This window comes from Palaemon carinicauda, chromosome 8 (genome assembly GCF_036898095.1).
Source record: "Palaemon carinicauda isolate YSFRI2023 chromosome 8, ASM3689809v2, whole genome shotgun sequence".
NCBI classification, from domain to species: Eukaryota; Metazoa; Arthropoda; class Malacostraca; order Decapoda; family Palaemonidae; genus Palaemon; species Palaemon carinicauda.
In genome coordinates this window covers 172418307-172430806 of record NC_090732.1, presented here as the reverse complement: position 1 = coordinate 172430806, position 12500 = coordinate 172418307, and the positions used below count along the sequence as shown (strand labels likewise).

The following is a 12500-nucleotide window of genomic DNA, read 5'->3' as shown; positions in this document are numbered from 1 at the left end:
CCTATATACTCATCTCTCTCTCTCTCTCTCTCTCTCTCTCTCTCTCTCTCTCTCTCTCTCCTCTCTCTCTCTCTCTCTCTCTCTCCGTCAATTTCCCCATTTCTCTCATTGTAAATAATTCTCTTTTTCCTTTTGCAATTTCTCCTTTTTCCTTCAGTGTAAACACTTACTCAGAAGGCTACTTCTCTCTCTCTCTCCTCTCTCTCTCTCTCTCTCCTCTCTCTCTCCTCTCTCTCTCTCTCTCTCTCTCTCTCTCTCTCACACATACAAACTGGAATTGAAAAGGTACAACACCACTCAATGTGGCAATTTCTTTACATACAAAATAACAATTACTTGGAATAGACAAGATCATAAGAACTCTTTACCCAAAGGACTAAAACGTCTTTGAGGCATCCAAAATCCTTGTAATTCTCTCTCTCTCTCTCTCTCTCTCTCTCTCTCTCTCTCTCTCTCTCCGATACAAAGTGGAATTGAAAAGGTACAACACCACTCAATGTGGCAATTTCTTAACATACAAAATAACAAATACTTGGAATAGACAGGATCATAAGAACTCTTAACTCAAAGGACTAAAATGTCTTTGAGACATCCAAAATCCTTGTAACTCTCTCTCTCTCTCTCTCTCTCTCTCTGAAGATACAACAACACTTAATGTGGCAATTTCCTTACATACAAAATAGAAAATGCATGAAATAGACTCCAGCGGATGTAGTAAACAGTAACACAGTAAACGAGTTCAAGAATAAGTTAGACAAGATCATAAGAACTCTCTAAACACTTAAGTGAAACGCTCTACCCAAGGACTAAAACGTCTTTTATACATCCAAAATCCTTGTATCTCTCTCTCTCTCTCTCTCTCTCTCTCTCTCTCTCTCTCTCTCTCTCTCTCTCTCTCTCTCTTATCGGTTAAACGTTAGCACGTCTGGTTCTTTGAATGACTCCAGAGTTTTCATGAAAATCTATCACTTCAGAGCTTTCTTCCTTCAGAATTTGTTGCCCTAAATCTTTCTTCCTTTAAAATCTGTTGCTTTAAAGCCATCTTCCTTTAAAATCTGTTGCTTTAAAGCCATCTTCCTTTAAAATCTGTTGCTTTAAAGCCATCTTTCTGTAAAATCTGTTGCTTTAAAGCCATCTTCCTTTAAATTTTTTTGCTTTAAAGCCATCTTCCTTTAAAATCTGTTGCTTTAAAGCCATCTTCCTTTAAAATCTGTTGCTTTAAAGCAATCTTTCTTTAAAATCTGTTGCTTTAAAGCCATCTTTCTGTAAAATCTGTTGCTTTAAAGCCATCTTCCTTTAAATTTTTTTGCTTTAAAGCCATCTTCCTTTAAAATCTGTTGCTTTAAAGCCATCTTCCTTTAAAATGTGTTGCTTTAAAGCAATCTTTCTTTAAAATCTGTTGCTTTAAAGCCATCTTTCTTTAAAATCTGTTGCTTTAAAGCCATCTTTCTGTAAAATCTGTTGCTTTAAAGCCATCTTCCTTTAAAATCTGTTGCTTTAAAGCCATCTTCCTTTAAAATGTGTTGCTTTAAAGCAATCTTTCTTTAAAATCTGTTGCTTTAAAGCCATCTTTCTGTAAAATCTGTTGCTTTAAAGCCATCTTCCTTTAAAATCTGTTGCTTTAAAGCCATCTTCCTTTAAAATGTGTTGCTTTAAAGCAATCTTTCTTTAAAATCTGTTGCTTTAAAGCCATCTTTCTTTAAAATCTGTTGCTTTAAAGCCATCTTTCTGTAAAATCTGTTGCTTTAAAGCCATCTTCCTTTAATTTTTTTTGCTTTAAAGCCATCTTCCTTTAAAATCTGTTGCTTTAAAGCCATCTTCCTTTAAAATCTGTTGCTTTAAAGCAATCTTTCTTTAAAATCTGTTGCTTTAAAGCCATCTTTCTGTAAAATCTGTTGCTTTAAAGCCATCTTCCTTTAAATTTTTTTGCTTTAAAGCCATCTTCCTTTAAAATCTGTTGCTTTAAAGCCATCTTTCTTTAAAATCTGTTGCTTTAAAGCCATCTTTCTTTAAAATCTGTCGGCTTAAAGCCACCTTCCTTTAAAATCTGTTACTTAAAGCCATCTTTCTGTAAAATCTGTTGCTTTAAAGCCATCTTACTTTAAAATCTGTTGCTTTAAAGCCATCTTTCTGTAAAATCTGTTGCTTTAAAGCCATCTTCCTTTAAAATCTGTTGCTTTAAAGCCATCTTTCTTTAAAATCTGTTGCTTTAAAGCCATCTTTCTTTAAAATCTGTTGCTTTAAAGCCATATTTCTTTAAAATGTGTCGCCTTAAAGCCATCTCCCTTTAAAATCTGTTGGTTTAAAGCCATTTTTCTTTCAAATATTTCGCCTTAAAGCCTTCTTCCTCTGTCACCTTAAAGCCCTTTTTTCTTAAAAATCTGTTGCTTTAAAGCCACCTTCCTTTAAAATCTGTTACTTTAAAGCCATCTTCCTTTAAAATCTGTTGCTTTAAAGCCATCTTTCTTTAAAATCTGTCGGCTTAAAGCCACCTTCCTTTAAAATCTGTTACTTTAAAGCCATCTTTCTGTAAAATCTGTTGCTTTAAAGCCATCTTACTTTAAAATCTGTTGCTTTAAAGCCATCTTTCTGTAAAATCTGTTGCTTTAAAGCCATCTTTCTTTAAAATCTGTTGCTTTAAAGCCATCTTCCTTCAAAATCTGTTGCTTTAAAGCCATCTTTCTGTAAAATCTGTTCCTTTAAAGCCATGTTTCTTTAAAATCTGTTCCTTTAAAGCCATATTTCTTTAAAATGTGTCGCCTTAAAGCCATCTCCCTTTAAAATCTGTTGGTTTAAAGCCATTTTTCTTTCAAATATTTCGCCTTAAAGCCTTCTTCCTCTGTCACCTTAAAGCCCTTTTTTCTTTAAAATCTGTTCCTTTAAAGCCACCTTCCTTTAAAATCTGTTACTTTAAAGCCATCTTCCTTTAAAATCTGTTGCTTTAAAGCCATCTTTCTTTAAAATCTGTCACCTTAAAATCTTCATTCTGTAAAATCTGTCGCCCTAAAGTCTTCATCCTTTAAAATCCGTCGCTTAAAGCCATCTTTCTTTAAAATCTGTCAGCTTAAAATCTTCCTTCTGTAAAATCTGTCGCTTAAAGCCTTTCTTTAAAATATGTCAACTTAAAGCCTTCTTTCTTTAAAATCAGTGGACTTGAATCCTTAATCCTTAAGGATTTGTCGCTATAGAGTCTTCTTCCTTTACAATCTATTGTCCTGAAGTCTTCGTCCTTTAAAATTTATCGCTTTAAAGGCTTCATCCTTTAAAATCTCTCGCCTTGAAGTTTTTTTCCTTTAAGATCTTTCCTTTAAAACCATCTCTCTTTAGGAACAAATCTTACTATCTCAGGAATCATAGCTTTCTTAATAATCATTATAATTTCCGTTAGAAAATCATATTGCCATTTCTTGAATATTAAAAACATATACTAGACGCAAGAGGTGAATATATAACTACTTGTAAAAGTTACAAATGACGTATTAGGAATGCCCAGCCCTTGCTTGAGGGTACACTCGGGTACACAATTCTATCTTATTTCTCTTCCTGTTGTTTTGTTAAAGTTTTCATAGTTTATAAAAGAAATAATTCTATTTTAATGTTTCTGTTCTTAAAATATCCTATTTTTCCTTGTTTCCTTTCCTCAATGGGGTATTTTCCCTGTTGGAGCCCCTGGGTTTATATCATCTTATTTTTCTAACTGGGGTTATAGCTTAGCAAGTAATAATGATAATGGAGTATTGGGGAGGAAAGAAGAAGAAGAAGAAGAAGAAGAAGAAGATTTACATGTAGCCTTTCGATTGGAAGCCTTTTTCCTTTCCTCACGGGGCTATATTTTCTTCTAGGAGCCCCTGGGCTTATAGCATCCTGCCTTTCCAACTAGGATTGTAGCTTAGCAAGTAATAATAATAATGAAGTGTTGGGGAGGAAAGGAAAGAAGAAGGAGAAGAAGTCCAGATTTTGATTGGCTGTCTTTTTCTTTTCTTCACTGGGCTATTTTTCCTTATAGGAGCTCCTTGGCTTATATAGCATCCTGCTTTTCTAAGTAGGGTTGTATCTTAGCAAGTAATAATCATAATGGAGTGTTTGGGAGGGTAGGAAAGAAGAAGAAGAAGATTTAAATGTAGCCTTTCTGATTGGCTATCTTTTTTCCTTTCCTCACTGGGTTATTTTTCCTTCTAGGAGCCCCTGGGCTTATAGCATCCTGCTTTTCCAACTAGGGTTGTAGCTTAGCAAGTATTGATGATAATGGAGTGTTGGGGAGGGCAGGAAAGAAGAAGATGAAGAATAATAATAAGAAGTCCAGATCTTCGATTGGCTGTCTTTTTCCTTTGCTCACTGGGCTATTTTTCTTATAGGAGCTCTTGGGCTTATAGCATCCTGCTTATCGAACTAGGGTTGTAGCTTAGCAAGTAATAATCATAATGGAGTGTTGGGGAGGAAAGGAAAGAAGAAGAAGAAGAAGATTTAAATGTAGCCTTTCTGATTGGCTATCTTTTCATGAAGGGGGAGTTGAACAAAAGAACAGGATGGTAAACGGGTGGCTTTTAAAACTGCTATTACACGGCATTCTGTAAACAAGAACTAAACCGAGGGGTGGCTGATCCCTACAGGGTGGCATGTTTTGGGAACCACGATCCAAAGAACTGTCGAGGAGGGAAATGAAAGGGAAGCGACAACGGTCGCGATGCTAATCTGCGAGCGCGCTCGAAGGACTCGAAGAAGTTCCTCTTGTGCAACGGGGGATTATAGAAAACGGGGGTCCGTATCGGCGAGATTAAGTTCTTGATTAGAATCTTGGCTTGAATGGGTTGCGCTCTTTGGGTGTATGGAGGCAGATCGAGGCATTACAAAGGCCATTGAGCGCTTGCCTTTTCGTTTGTGCGCATATGCGCTATACTGCGCCGATGTTGAAAAATGTTGCAATGGAGATTTTTTTTAGGGTTTTTAACGAATTGATGACTAAATTTAGCTGTTTTTTACGTAAAATATATATTCTGATTTAAGATTTATTATGGATATTGCAATAAATGTTGAAAAATGTTGCAGTGGAGTTTTTTTTTACGGTTTTTTAACGATTTGATGGCTAAATTTAGCTGTTTTTACGTAAAATATATATTCTGATTTAAGATTTACTATGGATATGCCAATAAATTATGAAAAATTTTTCAATATAGGTTTTTTTACGGTTTTTTAACGAATTGATGGCTAAATTTAGCTGTTTTTACGTAAAATATATATTCTGATTTAAGATTTACTATGAATATGCAAATAAATGATAAAAATTTTTGCATTATAGGTTTTGTTTTTTAGGGTTTTTAACGAATTGATGGCTGAATTTAGCTGTTTTTACGTAGAATATATTTTCTGATTTAAGATTTACTATGGATATGCCAATAAATTATGAAAATTTTTGCAATATAGGGTTTTTTTTACGGTTTTTAACGAATTGATGGCTATATTTAGCTGTTTTTAGGTAAAATATATATTCTGATTTAAGATTTGCTATGAATATGCCAATAAATGATGAAAATTTTTGCAATATAGGGTTTTTTTACGGTTTTTTAAAGAATTGGTGGCTAAATTTAGCTGTTTTTACGTAAAATATATATTCTGATTTAAGATTTATTTGAATATGCCAATAAATGATGAAAATTTTTGCAATATAGGGTTTTTTTACGATTTTTAAAGAATTGGTGGCTAAATTTAGCTGTTTTTAGGTAAAATATATATTCTGATTTAAGGTTTACTATGGATATGCTAATAAATGATGAAAAATATTACAATGGTAAGTTTTTACGGGAGTTTTTGTAACGAATTGATGGCTAGATTTAGCCTTTATTAAGTAAAAGATATATTTTGATTTATTTTGAATCCATGGATATTAATTTACTTGAATATGCCAATAAATGATGAAAAATGTTGCAATGGGCAGTTTTTGTAACGAATTGATGGGCAAATTTAGCTTTGTTTAAGTAAAAGATATATTCTGATATATTTTGAATCCATGGATATGCCAATAAATGATAGAAAATTTTGCAATGGGCAGTTTTCTATGACAGTATTTTAATGAATTGATGGATATATTTAGAATTTTATAAGTAAAAGATATATTGTAATTTATTTTGAATCCATGGATATGCCAATAAATGATGAAAAATTTTGCAATGGACAGTTTTTTATGGTAGTATTTTAACGAATTGATGGCCAAATTTAGATTTTTTAAAGTAAAAGATATATTTTAATTTAATTTGAATCCATGGATATGCCAATTAATGATGAAAAATTTGCAATGGGCAGTTTTTATGGCAGTTTTTGTAACGAATTAATCGCTAAATTTAGCTGTTTTTAAGTAAAAGATATATTCTAATTTATTTTGAATCTGTGGATATTGATTTACTAAGGATATTATTATTATTATTATTATTATTATTATTATTATTATTATTATTATTATTATTATTATTATTATTATTATTATTAGCCAAGCTACAGCCCTAGTTGGAAAAGCAAGATGCTATAATCCCAAGGGCTCCAATAGGGAAAAATAGCCCAGTGAGGAAAGGAAATAAGGAAATAAATAAATGATGGGAGCAAATTAACAATAAATCATTCTAAAAACAGTAACAACGTCAAAATAGATTTGTCATATATAAACTATTAACAACGTCAAAAACAGATATGTCATATATAAACTATAAAATGACTCATGTCAACCTGGTCAACATAAAAACATTTGCCAATAAATGATGAAAAATGTTGCAATAGGTAGTTTTATACTGCTGCATTTTAACGAATTGATGTCTAAATTTAGCTTTTTTTTAAATAAATTATATATTCTAATGTATTCTGAATTAATGGAAATAGATGTACCATGGATATGCCAATACAATTATAATTATTTTAATGTTGTTACTGTTCTTAAAATATTTTATTTTTCCGTGTTTTCTTTCCTCATTGGACTATTTCCCCTGTGGGGGCCGTTGGGCTTATAACATCCTGCTTTTCCAACTAGGGTTGTAGCTTAGCAAGTAATAATAATAATAATAATAATAATAATTATTATTATTATTATTATTATTATTATTATTATTATTATTATTATCATAATATTAATAGTAATAGTAACATAAATGATAATAATAATAATAATAATAATAATTATTATTATTATTATTATTATTATTATTATTATTATTATTATTATTATTATTATTATTATTATAATATTAATAGTAATAGTAACATAAATGATGATAATATTAATAATAATAATAATAATAATGATAATGATAATAATAATAATGATAATGATAATAATTAATAATAATAATAATAATAATTATAATAATAATAATAATAGTAATAATAATAATAACGAAGGAAAATTGTCTATTCTAATATATAGTTTATACAAGAAATAGATAGCAAAGATATGTGGTTTGAATTTACAAAAATATCAATGTTTATAAAAAGTGTTAAACTAACTATTATACTCAACCCTCTGCTTGTCCTCCTTCATAAAAAACATGAAATATTACTATTTTGTATTCCAAATAGCCAGCCACAACGAAGCAACCCAAAAAATACCCCATTATTATTATTATTATTATTATTATTATTATTATTATTATTATTATTATTATTATTATTATTATTATTATTATTATTATTTTTGTTGTTATTATTTTTATTATTATTATTTTTATTATTATTATTATTATTATTATTATTATTATTATTATTATTATTATTATTGATGTTATTAATTTCATTATTTTTATTTTTATTATTATTTTATTATTATTATTGTTATTATTATTGTTGTTGTTGTTGTTGTTGTTGTTGTTGTTGTTATTATTATTTTTATTATTATTCTTATTTTTATTATTATTATTATTGCTGTTGCTGTTGTTGTTGTTATTTTTAATATTATTATTATTATTATTATTTTTATTATTATTATTATTACTATTATTATTTTTATTTTTAATTTTTATTATTATTATTATTATTATTATTATTAATATTATTATTATTATTATTATTATTATTATTCCCTACGCACTCCCTACGCAGCCTCCGTGTTGCGTCCGCACCTGGAGATCCGTAATCTCCAATGCTACGCGTACTCTTACACAATTTTCCCTTAATTTAAGTCCACAACAGTCACTTCCATAAGTCATCTCAAAGTTATTAACTAAGACATTTAACTTGGCCTCTCTTCTACCACTTCCAATATATCTTAAAAACAATCATTCCATCAACCCAAGTATATCCCTATCAATCATATATTCTGGGATTAATTTCGTTATCTACCTATATTACTTCATTTACTTGTCTTTCATGAAGTATTTGCTCACCTTCATTCATTATTTTCATCAGTTGGTTTTCCTTACTACTTTACTCCTGTATCCGTCCCATTGTATTCATTAAAAAATTCTTCTCTTAAGGACTTAACTAATACACTGTTATTGTTCAGTAGCCACATTCCTCTTGGTAAGGGTAGGAGAGACTTTAGCGATAATAAGCAGCTCTTCTAAGAGGACTCTCCAAAATCAAACCATTGTTCTCTAGTCTTGTGTAGTGCCATAGCCTCTGTACCATGGCCTTACATTGTCTTGGGTTAAAGTTCTCTTGCTTGAGGGTATACTCGGGCACACTATTCTATCTAATTCCTCTTCCTCCTGTTTTGTTAAAGTTTTTATAGTTTATTTAGGAAATATTTATTTTAATGTTATTGTTCTTAAAATTTTCTATTTTTCCTTATTTCCTTTCCTCACTGAGCTATTATCCGTGTTGGGGCCCCTGGACTTATAGAATCCTGCTTTTCCAACTAGGGTTGTAGCTTAGCAAATAGTAATAATAATAATATTATTACTACTACTACTACTACTACTACTACTACTTCTACTACTACTACTACTAATAATAATAATAATATCAATGTTTTTTATGATATTGAAATAATGCTGGGAAAAAATTTAGGAAAAGGATATTGATTTAGTTATTAGAATTAGGGGCTTGAATACTAGGAAGCGTGTAAGGAAGAGATTAAAGATGTGGGTTATGTTGTTCAATATACTGTATAAACAGTACTTATATAAACAACAACAAATGTAACCGTTTCAAGTCCACTGCAGGACAGAGGCCCTAGACATGTCGATTATTGTCTGGGTTTTGGTCAATTTTCGTCACCACGCTGGTCAGTGCAGATTTGGTGATGGTGGGAGACTTTTAGTCTGATCACTCACAGCAAACCAACCTATTCATGATAAGATACAAACCCTTTCACCCTGTTAAGGTATCCCCCCTCAGAAAGAGGTATATATATATATGTATATATATATATATATATATATATATATATATATATATATATATATATATATATATATATATATATAAATTATCTTCACTAATTCCTGTGAGTTTTTTTTATAAATTCTAATATCATGCAATCTGAAAATAAAATTCCTCTTGCAAACCAGTTATCCCCAAAGGGAATTATATATGACAAATAATTCTGCCCCCAACATCAAGATTCGAACTCAAGTCATTTGGATTTCATACATAGAGGATATTAACTTATCCATGCAGCCATCTTGTGAATGTACTGTAGTTCATCGGAACAGACTAAGCTACGAATCTCCTAGGTTAGGTTAGTTGGTTCGTTGGAACAGGATAATCTACAAATCTCTTAGGTTAGGTTAGTTGGTTCATTAGAACAGGATAAGCCATGAATCTCCAAGGTTAGGTTAGTTCATTGGAACAGGATAAGCCACAAATATCCTAGGTTAGGTTAATTAGTTCAACGGAACAGGATAGGCTACAATCTCCTAGGTTAGGTTGGTTAGTTCATTGGAACATGATAAGCTACGAATCTCCTAGATTAGGTTAGTTAGTTCATTTGAAACAAGATAAGCTGCGAATATCCAAGGTTAGGTTAGTTAGTTCACTGGAACAGGAAAAGCTACGAATCTCCTAGGTGAGGTTAGCTAGTTCACTGGAACATGATAAGCTACGAATCTCCTAGATTAGGTTAGTTAGTTCATTTGAAACAAGATAAGCTGCGAATATCCAAGGTTAGGTTAGTTAGTTCACTGGAACAGGAAAAGCTACGAATCTCCTAGGTGAGGTTAGCTAGTTCATTGGAACATGATAAGCTACGAATCTCCTAGATTAGGTTAGTTAGTTCATTTGAAACAAGATAAGCTGCGAATATCCAAGGTTAGGTTAGTTAGTTCACTGGAACAGGAAAAGCCACGAATCTCCTAGGTGAGGTTAGCTAGTTCACTGGAACATGATAAGCTACGAATCTCCTAGATTATGCTAGTTAGTTCATTGGAACATGATAAGCTACGAATCTCCTAGATTAGGTTAGTTAGTTCATTTGAAACAAGATAAGCTGCGAATATCCAAGGTTAGGTTAGTTAGTTCACTGGAACAGGAAAAGCTACGAATCTCCTAGGTGAGGTTAGCTAGTTCACTGGAACATGATAAGCTACGAATCTCCTAGATTAGGTTAGTTAGTTCATTTGAAACAAGATAAGCTGCGAATATCCAAGGTTAGGTTAGTTAGTTCACTGGAACAGGAAAAGCTACGAATCTCCTAGGTGAGGTTAGCTAGTTCACTGGAACATGATAAGCTACGAATCTCCTAGATTAGGTTAGTTAGTTCATTTGAAACAAGATAAGCTGCGAATATCCAAGGTTAGGTTAGTTAGTTCACTGGAACAGGAAAAGCTACGAATCTCCTAGGTGAGGTTAGCTAGTTCACTGGAACATGATAAGCTACGAATCTCCTAGATTATGCTAGTTAGTTCATTGGAACAGGATAAGCTACGAATATCCTAGGTTAGGTTAGGTTGGAAACTTTAGGTTAGGTAGTCTTGCATCTGTTTAACTTGCAAAATATGGTTTTACGATCTATCCTTAATGAACTACAAAGGCTCCTCATCTTGGTATAACGAAAAATGGGTGCTGGTTTAGTATGTGGCCTACCTTTCGAATATGACCTACGAAATTCTATCTGTTTTAGAGTTTGGCCTAACCTAACCTAACCTAACCTAACCTTACCCAACCTTACCTTACCTTACCTAACCTAACCTTACCTTATCTTACCTAACCTTAACTAACCTAACCTAACCTTAACTAAGCTAACCTTAACTAACCTAACCTTAACTAACCTAACCTTAACTAACCTAACCTAACCTTAACTAAGCTAACCTTAACTAAGCTAACCTTAACTAACCTAACCTAACCTCTCAAGCCAGGTAGGCCACATACTAAACCAGAACAAAAAAGGTAGGCCACATACTAAACCGGCACCGAAAAATGCCACCAACTCACCAACGAGCACCACATGTCCAAACACGCTGCTCGCACCAGCCATGAGCGAGCAGTTCCAACGATGGTTTCTGAACTGGTGTTGACACTCGCTGATGCCAACGCGAGCTCCTTCACTTATGGCCACGATGGCGTCCGGGGCCCGAGAGCAGATCTTCCTTTGGCGAGGAGTTAAACCCAGCAGCCGAGAGCATAGGAGGTTGGCCCCGAGAGCCACCACCGAGGATACGGCTCTGTTTTGGGAAGAAAAAAAATAGAAAGGATTATTCAGTGTATAGGACATCTCTACATTTGGGAAGAAAAAAAGGATTATTCAGGGTTTAGGACATGGCTATGTTTGGAAAGAAAGAAAGGATTATTCAGATTTTTTAGGACACGGCTCCTTTTTTTTTTGGCAAAAAAAGAAAGGATTATTCAGACTGTTTAGGACACGGCTCTGTTAAGAAAAAAAGAAAGGATTGTTCAGATTGTTTAGGACATGGCTATGTTTGGGAAGAAAAAAAGGATTATTCAGGGTTTAGGACATGGCTCTGTTAAGAAAAAAAGGAAGGATTATTCAGATTGTTTAGGACATGGTTATGTTTGGGAAGAAAAAAAAAGGGATTATTCAAGGTTTAGGACATGGCTTTGTTAAAAAAAAATAAAGATTATTCTAATTGTTTAGGTCATGGCTCTGTTTGGGAAGGAAAACCCCGAAAGGATTATTCAATGTTTAGAATATGGCTCTGTTAAGAGAAAAAGAAGGGATTATTCAATGTTTAGGACATGGCTCTGTTTTGGGAAGGAAAAAAAAAGGATTGTTCAGTGTTTAGGACATGGCTCTGGTTGGGAAGAAAAAGAGAAAGAATTATTCTGATTGTCTAGGACATGGCTCTGTTTGAATAGAAAAAATGATAGGATTATTCAGTGTTTAGGACATGGCTATGTTTGGGAAGTAAAAAAGGATTATTCAGTGTTTAGGACATGGGTCTGTTTAAGAAGAAAAAAAAGAAAGGATTATTCAGTGTTTAGGACACGGCTGCCTTTGGGAAGAAAAAAGAAAGGATTGTTCAAATATTTAAGGAAATGGCTCTGTTTGGGAAGAAAAAAGAGAGGATTATTCAGATATTTTAGGACACGGCTTTGTTTGGGAAAAAAGAAAGCATCATTCAGAT

At 32.4% G+C, this 12500-nt stretch overlaps 1 protein-coding gene across 1 annotated transcript in view; it reads right to left on the bottom strand.

The window, feature by feature from the left end:
• Wnt2 (Wnt oncogene analog 2) overlaps positions 1 to 11629 on the bottom strand; it is a 33942-nt gene extending 22313 nt beyond the window's left edge. Inside the window, exon 1 of the mRNA XM_068378368.1 lies at positions 11350 to 11629. Within this exon, the coding sequence (XP_068234469.1) occupies positions 11350 to 11629 (280 nt within the window). The remainder of the gene's footprint in view (positions 1 to 11349) is intronic.
• Between the last annotated feature and the right edge of the window lie 871 nt (positions 11630 to 12500).